The sequence below is a fragment of the Vipera berus genome (assembly GCF_964194415.1).
Source record: "Vipera berus genome assembly, chromosome: 2".
NCBI lineage: Eukaryota > Metazoa > Chordata > Lepidosauria > Squamata > Viperidae > Vipera > Vipera berus.
The window spans coordinates 176,576,244-176,592,613 of record NC_138203.1 but is presented as its reverse complement, the minus strand read 5'-3'; the positions used below and the strand labels follow the sequence as shown (position 1 = coordinate 176,592,613).

The 16,370-nt window shown below is 40.8% G+C and overlaps 1 protein-coding gene across 1 annotated transcript in view; it reads right to left on the bottom strand.

Moving 5' to 3' along the window:
* Positions 1–743: 743 nt before the first annotated feature.
* The window catches only part of LOC308663321 (heparan sulfate glucosamine 3-O-sulfotransferase 3B1), a 39,028-nt gene continuing 23,401 nt past the window's right edge, over positions 744–16,370 (bottom strand). Inside the window, exon 2 of the mRNA XM_081319645.1 lies at positions 744–1,475. Within this exon, the coding sequence (XP_081175771.1) occupies positions 857–1,468 (612 nt within the window). The 5' untranslated portion in view covers positions 1,469–1,475 and the 3' untranslated portion in view covers positions 744–856. The remainder of the gene's footprint in view (positions 1,476–16,370) is intronic.

The window sequence follows — 16,370 nt, the reverse complement described above, 5'->3', positions numbered from 1 at the left end:
CAGCCTGAAAACTAAGCTTAAAAGAATTAAATACTGTGTCATTTCCGGTCTCCCAAGTAAGCACTTCACATTTCTTCAGCAGGGAGAAGAAGTTAAAACTGGGCAAAATTTGCAATGTTCCCCACCCCAAAAGTGAAAGATCAGATAAGTTGTACACAATCACCCTGAAAGTCTAGTGTGTTGCAAAAGTTTTGTGGAAAGGGAGAATGCTGAGAACTGATCAATAAAAATAGGGAACAGGAGGCAGCAACACCTCCATAGCTGTAGAGTGTTTCCTTCTGTGCATACGCCACACCCAACCATGAAAACAACTGCCTCAGGTTTAATATTCTTTTTTTTTTTACTTCCGAGCTATTTCCAAGTTAACAAAAATGCAAATATCTGTGGATTGACCTAGGAAGGAAAAAAGCCCACATATGCAATATGAATGACCTTGTACAAAATTATTTTGACATGCCTAGTACCCGTATCGGGAAAAAAAAGAATAACAATAATTATAATAATAAAGATTGTGCTTTTCTCATTGCCTCTTAACCATCATTCACCATCTCTTCCCCCCCCCCTTTTATTTTTAATATTAAAAGTTCTCCTGGGAAAATACCTGGAAGCACTTTCGAGCACACGCTGAAGCCAGGCGATGAAGAACCTGGCTGGACTCAGCCCGGTGGAATGTCCAAAATAAACAAGAACACAGCTATGAGCTACAGTGGGGTTAGGCAGCTTAGTGAATTAATTGCTTAAGAATTAAAAAATAAATTATTATAAAATAGATTTCTGTACATTTTACATATAGACCTATCTACATATATAGGGGGAAAGGAAGCTGAAAAGATAGGATCGACTCTGGGAAGTGCCGTCAATCCCAGCCAAAGTCATGGCCAGTCATCTGGTAGAACTTCATGTTGAACGGCCGATAGAATTCTCGCAGCCTTTGTACTACTTTCTGGTCAATATTGGGGTGAGTCCGTCCTTTCGTCTTGCCCAGGCAGTGGGGCTTGCTGCTGCCTTCTGCCTTTTTCAGGCACGGGAACCCCTTGGTTTTGTTGAAGTAGAAATGTTTGTCTGTGACGATCCTCTTGAGGCCCAGAAAGTCCTGGACACGGCCCAACTCGCCTGCTGGATCACTGATCAGTCTCTCCCCACTGACAAAAAGGATTTGCCCAAGCGGGAAGTACAGGAGCCAATTTTCCAGATGCTTTGCATAAATGCCAATCTGGATGGCACTCCAGGAGGTATCGATCAAACCCGTAGTCCTGTTTTTGAAGGTCAGGCTCTCAAAGGATGGGATGTCTGGCTTCTTGGAAAGGGTTTGTGTGTAGTCAGAAATGGCTCGGGTGACCGGGTCCCTCACCACCACAATGAGCTTGGTGTCCTTTGACATAGAGGAGATCCGAGCTGGTGCTTCCTTAGTGACAAAGTAGCTGGGCGTCTTCTCCATGGTGATCTGGCCATCGAGAGTTCTTGGCATCAGTTCCCTGCGAAGAAAGAAAGAAATTAGCAAACTGATGAGAAAAATAAGGGCCTTGCTTCCAAAGTTTGTTCCTTTGTTTTTAAACTATTCCTGATCCTGGCAGTTTAGCCAATTCTTGCTACTGACCATTTGGCAAATTCACTCAGAGCCCCAAAGACAAAATATATCCAAACATACCTGAAAGATTCAAACTGATGAAAATATTTGATGAATTTGAAATATATGAGAAAGTTGGGAAGGAAACCATATGTAGAGCCAAACATGTTAAAAATGATTGATTTAAGAATTACATTGGCAAATGGGAATTACATTGGCAAATGGGGTATTAGATCTCACAGTGCTAATAAATGCAATATCTGACATAAAGTTCCACTTGGGGGGGGATATGGATGGCTCTCTTTCTTTCTGTCCCATTTTTTTCTGCCTTACATCTGCCCCACTATTACTTTACTCTTGTCCTCTATGGATTAGACATTGTTCACCCAAGAAACACAAATGCATACACAAACATTCATTTCCCTATGCTATTTATTACTACTAGTTACACTTTTATTATTTTACTGAATTTTATTAAATATTGCCTTGCGTTAAGTTTTCAATATTGTTGACCACTTGTCAAATACCTTGTTCTTTTTTTCTCTTCCAAATAGAAAAGATTAAATGGGCCAAATGATATGACCTAACTGTTAGGATGAAATTTCCCTCTGGCATTCCAAATTTCTTACAGAAAGGAAAGAATAATAAGGAGTAACCAAACAGCTGACTTATCACATCTAGAAATTTACAGCCATTGCCATGCTTCTAATCAGCCTTTCCTGCTGTGTTGCTATCCAGAAGTCTAGGTTGCAACATTGAAAAACCTCGAAAGATATCAAGTTCAGAAGCCTGCAATACAGGTATCAATTTTTTCAGTTGCTTTCTGTATTACTTTGTATAAAGGAAGAGGCTTCTACATATAATGTTAAAATTTGAGGAGGCTAATTGTAGTTTTTAACTAAGCAATTGGCAAAATCTTTAATTTTTAAGCAAATAATTAGCTGTGAATCGAGTAAGGAGATCTCTATTTGCAAAGAAGCATAAAGGATGCTGTTGAAATCAAATGGAGAACTGGAATTGCAAAGGATTGCAGGCATCACTGCTGAGTCTGGAGGCATTTGGAGATTGGTTTTGGGAGGAGCCGCCTCCCTACTGAATTTTAATCATTTTTGTAAGGAGTGAACAGGAGTTTTCTCTCTCCCAATAACCAAGACACAAGCAGCTGAGCTAAACAACAAAACCACTGACATTTCTGCAATTTGTACTGGAAGGAATGAAATACATGTGTCTGCATTAATGTGTTTCTCTCTGTATATGAATAGAGAGTGGCTGGTATGTGCTTTGTTTTTGTTCTTGTGTGCTTTTGCATCAGTGTTGACTCCTGGTGACTGCCTGGACAAGTCCCTGCAGTATTCCTAGCAATGTTTCAGAAGGGGTTTGCCTTTGCTTTCTTTTTAGGGCAGAGAAAAATGGCCTGAGGTCACCCAGCTGGCTTTATGCCTAAGGCAGGACTAGAATTCATGGTCTCCTTTCTAGCCTGCTGCCTTAATAACCACTACACAAAACTGGCTTTCAATTAGCCACCACAATGGATTCTCAATGTTGTAGCAAGAGCTTTGCACAATGGCACAGAAATTGTGTGTGTCTGGGACATGCACACAAAAGAAAGAGCACCTACATACAATAGCCAGATAGTAATAGCAACAGTGTCTGACTCACCCTGGTTAATTTCAGAAGCTGAGCAAGACTGAGCTGGTTAGGATTTGGATAGGAGATGACCAGGAAATCCCAGGGTTGAATTGAGAAGTAAGAAGTAAGATAATACACAAGATTTTTTTCTGTTTGTATATATACATGCATATACACAGATGCTGTCTACTCTTTCTTTGGGGATTTTGGTCAGATCTTCCCTGAACTGGGGACATCCAAATGTCAATGGCTGTCAGGCATCGGGTTTTAGGACAAGATAAGTAATCTGCAAGTCTAGACCCACAAGCAGCTCTCAGCCTCATTGTATATACCTTCACAATCCCAAACTCTGCACCATTGAAAAAATACTCTTGCAAAAATGGTAGGATGTTGCCAAGTTAGCTTATGTGAAAGCTAAGGAGGGAGGGAGGGAGGGAGGGAGGGAGGGAGGAAGGAAGGAAGGAAGGAAGGAAGGAAGGAAGGAAGGAAGGAAGGAAGGAAGGAAGGAAGGAAGGAAGGAAGACCAAAATGAGGCAGAATACTGAGCTTCACTCAACTTGGTTCTGGTTTCTGATACTTAATTCAATTCTATTTATATAATTGGCATGTGTCAATCCTCCAATATATTGTCATCTCTAATTTTGTTAGATGAACAGCTGGATCAGACTCTTTTCAAGTGTTTAAAATGGTATAAATGTGTAGCCATAAAACAGAAGCAACAAAGAAGCTTTAAGGCTAACTAGCCAATATTTTGGCAGGAGAAGCAGGACTATCCTACAGATCCAATGGAACTGTCTCAGATAGTAACAGGCTATGTGATTTAAGATTTCCTCCACAAGATGCTGGCATGGGTGCAGCAATGTACTTAGCCTGCCACAGAATTAATCTGCTTTGCCCATTAACTACTTAGTCTTCATAACTTAACTATTCTGCTCAGACAGTTCTAATCTCCAAAGGTCTTTAGTTTAAACATACAGAAACCTTGAGTGGAAGAAACAAGTTCTTCAAGAAAAATGTCACCTTGTTGTGATGTGAGGAAGAGTTCAGAGACCGATAACGTATCAAGACAGATGACAGGTGGTCATGTGGTAATCCAATCACAGAAAGCCTAATACCTCTTGTGACAGCTTTCTGTCTGCCCAGAGGGATCCTCCTCTAATCTGTTGACATTTCTCAATAAAGAAAATTGAGCGGGAAGGACTTTGTTAAGAAAGAGGGCACTGGATGAGGAGAAGTGCTCTACATGCTGTGACTATGTCAAACTTACAACAATAAGATGGCACATATTGACAGCTACACTCCCGAGCTTCTACTGCAGCTCCTAAAACTGTGGTAAGTGGGTTGCAGAAACAATCCATGTTGATGGACTTTCTTACAGAAAATCCAGGATACATGGAAATGCATTCACCTCAACAGCAGACAAAAGAACAGGATAAACAAGGATCTGATATAAATACAGGAGTCATTTTCTATTTTCTCATTTTTTTAAAAGAAATGGCTAACAGAAGATATGGCCATTTGTTTGTCTGAGAAATCCACCCATCTTATTTTCCTTCTGAGGTTTCTCAAATATTAGTCAACCATTGGGTAATCCATTGTCACCTTATTTAGTTTCATAATGAAGGAAATGATAGGATCTTCTCCATGGAAGGAATAAAATGAGGAATAAGATGCAGGGCCTACAGCTGTGAAAGGGGCAAAAGTTTCATCACTGACTCCCCAAGATAGAGAAGTGCAAACATATTTCAAAACTGAAATGTTCTAACCCCAAGAGGTTGTCAAACCTGTTCCAAGGACAAACCATTTCCAGAACACAAGAGAAAATTTTGCTCCTTTGTTCATCTTTGAAATATTTTCAGCATCAATTCCCAGCAGCAGAGAATTAAAGTGCCATCAGCTGCTTCTTAAAGATAAGGAAAGGTTTCCAGTTATTCCAAAAATACAAGGAGCATGTTGAAATGGGGTCAGAAAACTATCCAAAAATAATTTAAGAAGCAGTCTTGAAAATCAATTGACACAGTGGTCATAAAGAAATTCTTGGAAGAAGGCAGGCAGTCCACATTGATGAAATCACATGTTATAAAGGGAAGAAGGAATGGCCTTGAGGAACAGGAGGAAATATGCCTTCCAAGACAAAGGTCAGATAAAAGAGAACTGAGTCTGGGGCAGGAATGTATCTTGAGTAAACAACTCAACAAAACTTTCCCTAGTTCACTTGGAAGATTAAGGTAGGGAGGGATGAAGTACATTCAGACTTGCAAGATTCTATTATTACAACTTTACAATAAAAGTAATGCTGATCAACATAATGTTGGATTCCTACTCTGATCTACCTTGAAGGGCTATCCATAGTCTTGCTGATTCACTGTGTTCAAATATTTTTGTTTTGTTCTCCCATGGATATAAGACTAGGAAAATAACTTCACGGCATCAGGACTCTCCTAGTTGAAGATACTTTCAAAAAATAAGGGCCTGCTGAATGGAATAGAATGAATAGAATAGAATAATAACTTTACTGTCACTTTGAATGTACCCTAATTGGCATACATTAAAATGAAACTTCATTGCATACAGCTCCCAAAGGGTCACCACCTCCAATATACATAACATAAGGTAAAGGTAAAGGTTCCCCCGCACATGCGTGCTAGCCGTTTCCAACTCTAGGGGCTGGTGCTCATCTCTGTTTCAAAGCCGAAGAGCCAGTGCTTGTCTGAGGACGTCTCCGTGGTCATGTGGCTGGCATGACTAGATGCCAAAGGCGCATGGAACGCTGTTACCTTCCCACCGTAGTGGTCCCTATTTTTCTACTTGCATTTTTACGTGCTTTCGAACTGCTAGGTTGGCAGAAGCTGGGATGAGTAACAGGCACTCACTCTGTTACGCGGCACTCGGGATTCGACCCGCCAAACTGCCGACCTTCTGATCGACAAGCTCAGTGTCCTAACCCACTGAGCCACTGTGTCCCCTATACATAACATAAATATGACAAAAATAAATAAATACAGAATTATGCATATACCTACATATATTATACGACACAGAGAAACAACTCAGTCTAGTTAGGATTATGTATACATGTGCATGGTGAGAAAAAATTAATCTTGTGAGTTTACCAGACGGATGGCATAGGGAACAAAGCTGTTACAGAATCGGGTAGTCCTGCTAGAAATATTTTGAAACCTCCTCCTGGAGGGGAGCAAAAGAAACAGATTGTAAAGTCAGTGTGTGGCGTCTCTAACAATGCTTTGAGCTCTAAGCACATAGCACTTGTAAGCAGCATCCTGAATACCAGGAAGCTGTCTGTCTCGGCTGTCCTTACCAATCTCTGTATGGACTTTCTATCTGAGGCACTGCTACCACCAAACCAGACAGTGATGCTGTTTGTTAAAATGCTCTCAATCATGCTTCAGTAAAAAGTGGCCAGGACAGAAGTAAGAGATGTGCTCTCCTCATCTGACACAGGAAATGCAGACGCTGGTTTACATGCTTCACTAAGGACGAGGTGAGGAGACCCCAATTCAGATTGTTCGTTATCTGTACCCCTAGATACTTAATACTGTTGGCCACCTCTACAGCTGTGTCCTTGATACTGAATGGAGTATGATTATGCCAGCTTTGAATCCTGCAAAACCAAGGCTGTCCATGATAAAAGTACTCCATTTTGCCCAGTTGGATGTCTACATTTACTTTCAACTGCAGGCAGCTTTTGGCCAGCTATATAATCACAGCCTATCTCCTTTTTGCTTTCTATATAACTGTATCAAGGATACATTGATATGAAGCAAATCCCACAATGGCAATAAGGTTGAGCATTCTTTCAGAATAATAGGTGTATGGTACTAGACAAAACCACAGTTCAAAGGTCATCAAGTTCATTATTATAATGCAGATAATAATCAATTACATGTAAGAGCTGTGGTTGCTCAATGGTTAGAATGCAGTATTGCAGGCTAACTGCCCACGGACAAGAATTCGTTCCTGACCGGCTCAGTGTTGACTCAGCATTCCATCCTTCCGGAAGTTGGTAAAATGAGGACCCAGATTTTTTTTGGGGGGGGGAGGGGAAATAAGTTGACTCTGTAAACTGCTCAAAGAGTGCTATAAAGCACTATGGGTGGTATATTAGTCTAATGGCTATTGCTACAGCTAAATCAGTTAAATCCTGTATTCACTTTCAGGTAATTCATCTTCATTTTAAAATTATTTAAAATTATTTAAAAAAAATAATTACTGCATAGGAAAAGAGATTGTGCAAACCCTCTCTCTCTTACACACTGGAGTTACAGGATGAATGCCAGATAAAGTGACCCCATAATATAGGTGGTGGAATAGGAACTGCCAACTGCTTTGTAAAAGCAGAAAGAGGAGCCATGGACTCAGAGTGTTTCTAGGAAATATCCAGCTTTCAACCTACAGCTTCAGCCTTCTGCCTCAAGGCCTTATAGTTTATTATATATATAAAGTATAAGGCCTCAAGGCGGAAGGATAACGATACACACACACACACACAGAGTAACAAGATGAATGGCAAATAAATTTAATACTGAGAGCTTATGCACCAGAGACAAATTCCTTGTCAGTCTAATCACACTTGGCCAATGAAGAACATTCTAAATTCTAAATGTGCATGTGTTTATGTGTGTAAATAGAGAGGAAATCACAAGAACTCCTAAAGAAATAATTTGTGCGTCTAACTTAACCTGTATGAGGATTTTTTAAAAAAAACAAAAACCAACAATTTATTTTGTACGTAAAAGTTATGATGTATAAGCACTGAATAGATTCCCTTGCTCTAACCCACTGCATCAGCTACCTCTGGACAAGGCTAATTCTGCTATTTGAGGATCCTGACCTGACTGCAATTAAGTCAGTCTTACCAGGAAAACAAGACAGGAAACACAAACAGATAAGCTAATTCTACTTTATTGTAAAGTTACAGTTCTCAACCTCTTGCCCTGCCACTATCCAGCTGCAGGCTATGCTTGTCTCTTATCTGACCATTTCCTAGGCTGTCTCTTCACCCCTCTCTCAATATGTTTCCCAAACCAATGAAGATTATCACTCCCAATCTCCCATAATACTTGGAGATGGGTTGACTTTTTAATATTCCATGGGAATCCACAGCCTAGTGAGCACTAATAGAAAAGTAATATAACCTTGGGTTTCAAATCCTCCTATTCTGGAGAAAAAGGGGGCGGGGGCAGAGAAAGAGAGAGAGTATCTCTCTTTTCAATATATATTTCACAAGATTGATTCTACAACACAATTTTCAACCAAGCTGCCAAAAATCCTGAATCAAGCAAGTTCTTATTCCTCTGCACTCACTTGGGCTCTTGCCAAGACAATAAATGCATCTCATGCATTGTGTACCTTGAGGCAACTTCCTTCTACACATCCATTTTCTTCAATCAGGGATCAGAATGACATATTTCCCATGGCCTTTTACCACATGGGTGAAAATAAACATTAAACTGTCTAGTATTCCCTACATCCAGTCAATATACATATTGGCTTGTCTTTTCTCAGAGACACCCATCCTTTAGCAAAGGTTAGAACTCAATTGCTAGATCAATTAACTTTTTGCTATACCCAACAGTATCTGAGGTAAGCTTCGAGTATCTTTGACTTGCTATAAAACTACCACGTTACCCCGAAAATAAGACCGGGTCTTATTTTTATTTTATTTTTTTTCCTCCAAAATATGCTTTAGGTCTTACTTTTGGGGGATGTCTTACTCCCCTCCAGCACCGACAGCCCCACCCAGCCAGCCCACTTCTTCTTGGGCTGAAGGAATAGCATCATTTTGCAGCTGCATTTCAGCCTGCATTTTGCAGTCAAGCCATACCAGAAGACCTCTGCAGACGAGTACTGAGCTATGGATTCAATCCATGGCTCAGTCCTCAACTGCAGATCTATTGCAGAACTGAGCTATGGATTTAATCGTCTGCAGAGGTCTTCTGGTAAGATTTAATCCATAGCTCGATTCTCAGCTGCAGTGGCCTTCTTGGAAAGGCCTCTGACTATGAAATGCAGGCCTGGCTGCAGAAGACACCACAGAAGAAGTGGGCCGGCGAGGAGAAGGTAAGTGAGTTTGGGGCCCATGGGGCAGATCCACACCCCCACCCTCACCCTAGATTGATTTTTAGGTGTGTGCCTCACCCCAAAACTAGGGCTTATTTTGGGGGTAGGGCTTATATTAGGCCCACACAAAAATCAAGCTAGGGCTTATTTTCAGGGTAGGCCTTCCTTTCAGGGAAACAGGTATTTAGGGAATTATTTACTCAATTGTATATTGCACTATGTAGAGCTTCACATTCTGGACTAGCATCTGCTATCACCTTAACATATTTCTTACAATTCAAATAGAAAGCAAGCTGTTATTTGCAGGTAGTTTGGCCTTCTTTGGGATATTGGTACTGATGCAAAAAGCTTTCGGAAGGCATAAGCAAATCCAGAGAAGCGAGGTGGACCTTTAATAGAGAGACACAAGATGCAGCTCTTCGGACATTCCAAAATATTTGTCTATCTATAAGCAAAGTGTAAGTTAATAATTACAGTCTGAGGCATTCCTGGACATAGCAAGGACCCACAGCATTTTTATTTCATTTTCCTTCTAGAATTTAATACAGCACCAGGGCTTCGATTCATGCTGCTGGGACTGGATGAGTTATTTATGATTTTAATTATTTGTATTTACTTAGCTGTGCTTTTATTGCTTTGTGCTCTATTGGTAAACCAGCAAAGTCATACTGGAATATAGTGGTATATAAATATTATAAATAGATAAATAAAATCAACACATTACTGTGTGTGTGTTTCTCTCTGTCTTCTACTCAACCACTGAACAAACAGGAAGCCAACTTCACTTCTCAAAGTTTGCTACATCATCTATTTCAATCACTCAAGGCCTGGAGGTAGCTCGTAATTGGCAAGACACTTTTAGAGGACTTTACACAGGTATCAGAAACCTGGAGTCCAACCTCTAAAACTGCTCTGGATATAGTCCTCCACCTGGCTTCTCATGAGACAAAAAGAAAAAAAAATATAGGAAGTAACCACCATAATTATGTTTTAATCAACTTCCATGACATGTACATTAACCTCAGTATATCTTTTGTCCTAATTCAGCTTAGTTTCAACTGCTCTTGGTTGGAAAAAACTGCTCTCTCTCCTCTCTCTCCTCTCTCTCTCTCTCTCTCTCTCTCTCTCTCTCTCTCTCTCTCTCTCTCTCTCCTCTCACTTCCAAATGTATTATTGAAGAAAAGGCTGATCTATGAAGGCCAATCATCTTGAGGACATTCCAAAGTAAGGGTCCCTCCATTTGGATGGAGAAAGGCATAACAAACCTTCCTTTTGTGGAATCTGCTCTTCTTGGTTTCTTGCACGAAGAATGAAACAGCCCCAGCAGGCAAGGTCCTGTTTCCCAGCATTAAAAAATTGCCTCTGTGTTCTTTCCCCAGGAGAGGAAGTGCACTGTGCTTCTTTGATTAACTCAATTTAATATAACTCTAGGTTGTTGGTCCAGAAAGGAGCTGATGGGAAGCAATGGAAAATGAGCATGAGGACTGGATAATTAGTTGAGGAGGTCACCACTGCTTATGAAGGAGTTTCTTTTCTCTCACACCATCATTGAGGATTTGTTAGCATGGCTTGCCTGGAGTCAAGTAATCTGTAGCCATTTCCTGCTTAGGATTTCATTGGTTTTGGTCATGTTAGAGAAACAAAAGGCAAAAGGTTTCCTGGAAATATGGTGACTCAAAAGGCGGGGGAGGAGGGGAAAGAGAAAAAATGCAAGAAGAAAGCAGTTAAGGCCCTTCCCAGCAAAAGGATGGTCTTAAAAGAGCTGCAATTCCTCTTGATTTTCTAAGTACGATTATTATGGCGTTTCCAGCCTCTTTCACACAGCATAACAAATAAACTGTACCATATTCTCGGATGAATTTTTAGCCCTCATGCCAAAGTCCTGTTTTATTAACCTAACACTTATGGGACAGGGTCCAATGGTTATGAGAGGTGGAGAGAGACCTGATTAACGTTCTCTGCTGGCAAAGGCATTGGATGACGCTCTGGCTTCACTAGACCAAAGGGTTTGTGCATTCATTAATACCATTGCTCCCTGAAGCTGCATTATTCATAAGTTTCCTTTAGTTCTGAGAGCAAAGGGGAGGGGGGGAGAAACCCTATTACCAGACATCAGCAACTTTTATGCTTTGCATCCAGCCAAGTAAGCAACCCACAGATTATTTTAACAATGAATCAAAAAGAAGGCACAACTGTTCCTAATTTGGTATTTAAAAGCATGGAGAACTGCAGTGCACACTTTGGTTGCAAGCATTGCTATTTCATATCTGCAGGGCTCTTTGGGACAAAGTTGCTCAAGAACTTTGCACTGTAACACACTGTCCATTCCTGTAGGTTCAGATGTTAAGCCCTAGGAGAGGAGAAAAGGGTAACAATTTCATTCCTCCCAACTGGAGCATCCAGATGAGATTGGAGTAGAACACTGAAGGGTTGGGAGAAGTTTAAACATTAGATCTTCTCTCTTCCCCCACCCACCCCCAAACACACAAACAAGTAGCAAGCACAGACAAGGGCTTTTTGGCAGCAATCACGGGTGAGTGAATACATTTAAATTCAATAAGGGCTGCTTCAAAGAAGTTAAGAGTAACACAGAAGCTTTTCAAGTGGCCAAGAAGGAATGCAAAATTTGAAGCAGCTCCAAAAGCAGGAGACATTTGGACATCATGATTAATTAGGTCTTGCTTCCATGTAGCTAAATTGGTTAAACTGCATTTGTTTTGAACTTAGCAGTCTTACAGCTCAGCAAGAACAGGCTTAACAAGCATTTGAAGAAGAACTGAACAAAATTCAAAACTGCAAGAACATGGACCTCTCCTGGACAGAAGGAAGCAAATGGACACCAATTCCTAAAGGATTTAATATGGCTGGTTTGCTAAAGGATAAAAAGAGTGGTAGTCTTAAAAAGTACAATCATTTCAATCATATACAGCATTATGAATTGGGGAAATGAGTCATGTGTATCATCTGTATGTTTATTTAAAATTGAAAAGTTTTAAATATTTAGCTATAGTGAAATGCCAGTGCATCATTATGTGATTTAGTGATTACAGATTAAATCATTCTTGAAAAGAGTTCGAATAGCTCTGCAACATCTCAAGATCTTCTTCAAAGACTGTTGTTCCTCATAGTCACCTTAATCGCTTCCCTCCTGTCCTCAAATTGAGAGGAAAATACATTGTCATCAATTGTACTGCGTCCACAGCCTCCTTGCTCCTGAGCAACACAGGCATGTTGTGGGTTCATCTTCACAGAGTTTAATGTGGAGCAGTTTCAAGGCAGCAGTTGGGAAATTCCCTTTTGTCCTTTTCTCTCCAACCCTCAGGGTTCCCTACTCTCTTGAACATGTGGAAGAATGTTCAGAATAGCCAATTCAGTCTTCTTTTTTCTTTTCTTTTTTTTCTTTTTTTTTTGCGGTCATAGAATAAATCCTGTGAGGGGAAAGAAAAAAGAAAGAAAAAAAAAACCATAGACAGAGCTTGGAAGGAACTCTGTGAATCTGAATTTGAATCAAGACAGATTTGGGGGGTGGGGGTGGGAATAAAGTTCCCAGTTCTCCTGATGGAAAAAGTTTTAGTGACTTCAGGATATCCTCAGACAATTCTTCCTTGCCACAAAAGTTTAAAGTTAGGGTTAGGGAATGTGGGAAGAGAAAGGGGAAGAAGGACTGACTTGAAAAAGTTGGAGTAAGATGCCTGTCTCATTTCCCCTGTGAAGCCAAGTCAGTAGTAACATTCTAGAATTTCAACAGACCCAGCGGCTACCAACAAGGATCTTTCACACAGCAGTTAATTATTACTCTACTGCCTTAAGAACAAGTATTATTTTTATCAGCCTCCCAATATTTTTGGTGGATATTTTTAGTTGCTTGAAACACTGGTTCTCTAAAATAAAAGTGGTTATCTTCAGAAACAATGGCCAAAGTCCAATCTTTTCCAACTAGATGCTTTCCAGATATGTTGAATTGGAATGCCATCATTGTTGCCCACATTTTGAAGCACCTCTTAGCAAGTGATGTTTGTCTTGCTCACCAGTCTGTTTTCCAAATAAAGATGAAATAAAGATGAGTGACTTTGTAAACAAAAAGTGTCACTGAGCTTGGATGTTCACTTGCAGCTGATTCACTATCTGACTAGGTGATATCATCAGTGCACTGATAATGTTATCCATGTCTGCAAACAAACCACCAAGCTCAAAGTTCCGACACCAAGGAGGGTTCAACGTTCGGCTACAGATATTCTCTTCAATCTGAAAAAAAGTTACAATACTGTATAGAATCATTTCAGTCTTCAAAATACCAGAAACCAGCTACCAAACCACCAAAAGCTATTCAGCTCACCCTGTGATGGACTTGGGGATGATGTGGTTTTCGTTTTTAACCCCAAAGCATAGGCAGCATTTCCAATACGAGTCTATAGCAGGTAGCAGAGAGAGAACTCCCTGAATGGCATTTCACGTGAAGCAAACTGATCAGGAACAAGTAAACAGAAACATTTCCGCAAGACACAACAAGAAAGATTTGTCTTGAGTAACTTTGTGGGAAACATTTGCTTTCCCCCTACTGTAACAGAACGTTCTTCTTCTCTAGGGCCATCTTATTTCATCTGCTGTGTGTATGCTACATTCAGGCTGGAGGCTATAAATACCAGCTCACCTTATCACCTCCTCTCATCACGTAGACCAGACATGTCAAACTCGCGACATCACGTGACATCACGCGACGTATCAGAGCTTTTTCCCCATTGCCGGCAATGGGGTGGGCGCGGTTTCGTCACGACGCGTTGACACCCCTGACTTAGACCCTCACACTATTCAGTCCACTTCTGTTCTTCCTCAGTAAGAATTAATCCAACTTCTATCTGGAGAGGGAGGGAATTTTGAAACTGCACAAAAGACACACAGCTGCTGAGAGGCCAATGGACAATGTTTGAAGCCTGGAAGAGCTAAACAGTAGCAGCTTTACCCTTTTTTATCCTTGGCCTGTCTTTATGGCTGTCAGAAGCAGGGGTGCACTGACACTATGCTGGGGAAAAGCACATGAAAGGGAAAGCAGCTTTCAATAGGGACAAAGTCATTTTAATTAGCCAACAAGCACTTTTAGTTACTGGACCAAACATCTGCACAACAACCACAGCTTAACATCTTTCCACTAATTCTCTCTTCCTTGAGGACATCAAGGAAGGTCGAGGAAGGTCACTGATGAAAAAAACAAAGGCCTTGCTGGTAGAGTGGCCAGACTTTTCTTCTTCTACCAAACATAAAACAAAACTTTCTTAAAGGCTACATCCAGACCATTTCAAGTATATTCTTATTTCTCAGCTTGTGTGAAAAAGTTCTCAATTCCCTGAATGGTTTTTTTTTAAACATTAAACCATCTAACCTGGTCTTTTCCCCTCTTAGCTGGAGTTATTCTGAAAGCACACTTTGTCCTGTTCATCTATGACAGGCATGTCAAACTCACAACATCATGTGACATTGCATGACGTATCAGGACTTTTTCCCCATTGCCAGCAATGGGGTGGGCACGGTTTCAGCATGACACATCCGGCCTGCGGGCCGGCAGTTTGACGTGCCTGATCAATACTTCCTTCTTATTGGTGGCCTTTCTAATGGGCAGATATAACAAGATTTAGATAAGAGATGTTTTTCAGCCAGCTTGGGAACAGAGATGGTTGAACTAAAAATGTGACAAAGTTTTACACACAGGCAATACTGAACAGAGATCATTCCTACTGTTGCTTATTCACAGAAAAATCTGAAGAGAGACTTTTCACATATTTGCAATGTCCCACATCTCTCCTGTCATTGTGGAGGCCAAATGTCCTAGACCACCTTTGTTACTATAAATAATATTATATACAAGCATGTAGCTGTTGAAAGGTTAAACTATTAATTGAAACTGAAAAGGCAATCGTTCAAATTTGACCTCTGCATTAATTCATTTGGTAGCCTTAAATAAATCATACCTTCTCACCCTCAGTCCTTCTATTCATCATGCAAAGGTTATAATGGTTGACTTAACACTACTTGGAAGACAACTGTTCCAATGAGATCATTCAAGTTAGCATACCGAACACTCCAAAACACTGAACAAGCAAAGGGAAACTTCAGGAATCAACAATACTGGAGTTCAATCTGAAGTTGTGCATTCAGCAACTCACAAATACGATAAACAGCTTTTGGGTTTACATCCTTACAGGCGACTTCAACCAGATTACAACTGATCCATTTACAGCTGATTATTATCTCTTGATCAGAGCAGTGCCTAGTTTTATACCTTCTGCTAATCCTTAAGATGATTTTGTATGGCTCTGACTTTGTATCCTGGGTCAATTCAATCACTGTCATCTGCAAACTACAGATCACGATTTAGCATTATTCAACAAGTCATGGTTTAAACAACATTGTTTAGGGATTCCACTCACTATTCTCCTATTGAAAACATCACGATACAAAACAGTCATTGAAAAGATGACACTCCATTAATACCACCAAAGAATATGTCCGTTGCGCAGAGAAGCAAGAATTGCCAAGACAGAATGGAAAAGTGAGTGGTAGCATTTCTCAGGAAAAGAATGATGGACTAAATCAGGGCTTTTCAACCAGTGGTACAAGTACCACCTGTGGTACATTGGCACCTGGCAGGTGGTACGCGACCATCCTAGATAAGTGGTAGCAGGGGAGGGGAATGAGCTGAACCGGTGGCAGCACCACACAAGCCTGAGCGAGAGACAGCTGAAGCTGCAGGGATCATTGGAAGCAAGAGGATCAGCGCCAGGCTCCAGCTGGAGCTCGATGTTGATCCCAGTGCTTCTGCTGAGCCCAGAAGAAGTGCCAATCAGCTGGAATATTGTAGCATCCCCAGGGTCTTGTGATTTACATTCAGATGCTTGGCAACTGATTCATATTTATGACTGTCACAGTCTCCCAGGATCATGTGAAGTGACCAAAACCTGCTGCAACCACCCAGCAGAGGGGGGGGGGGCAATAAAAAACAAACATCCACCCCACCCCCACTGCCAATCCTCAACAGAAAACTCAGAACAGTGAAAACCTCGAACAGGAGGAAGAGCGCCACTGGGCGGGCAGGCAGGTG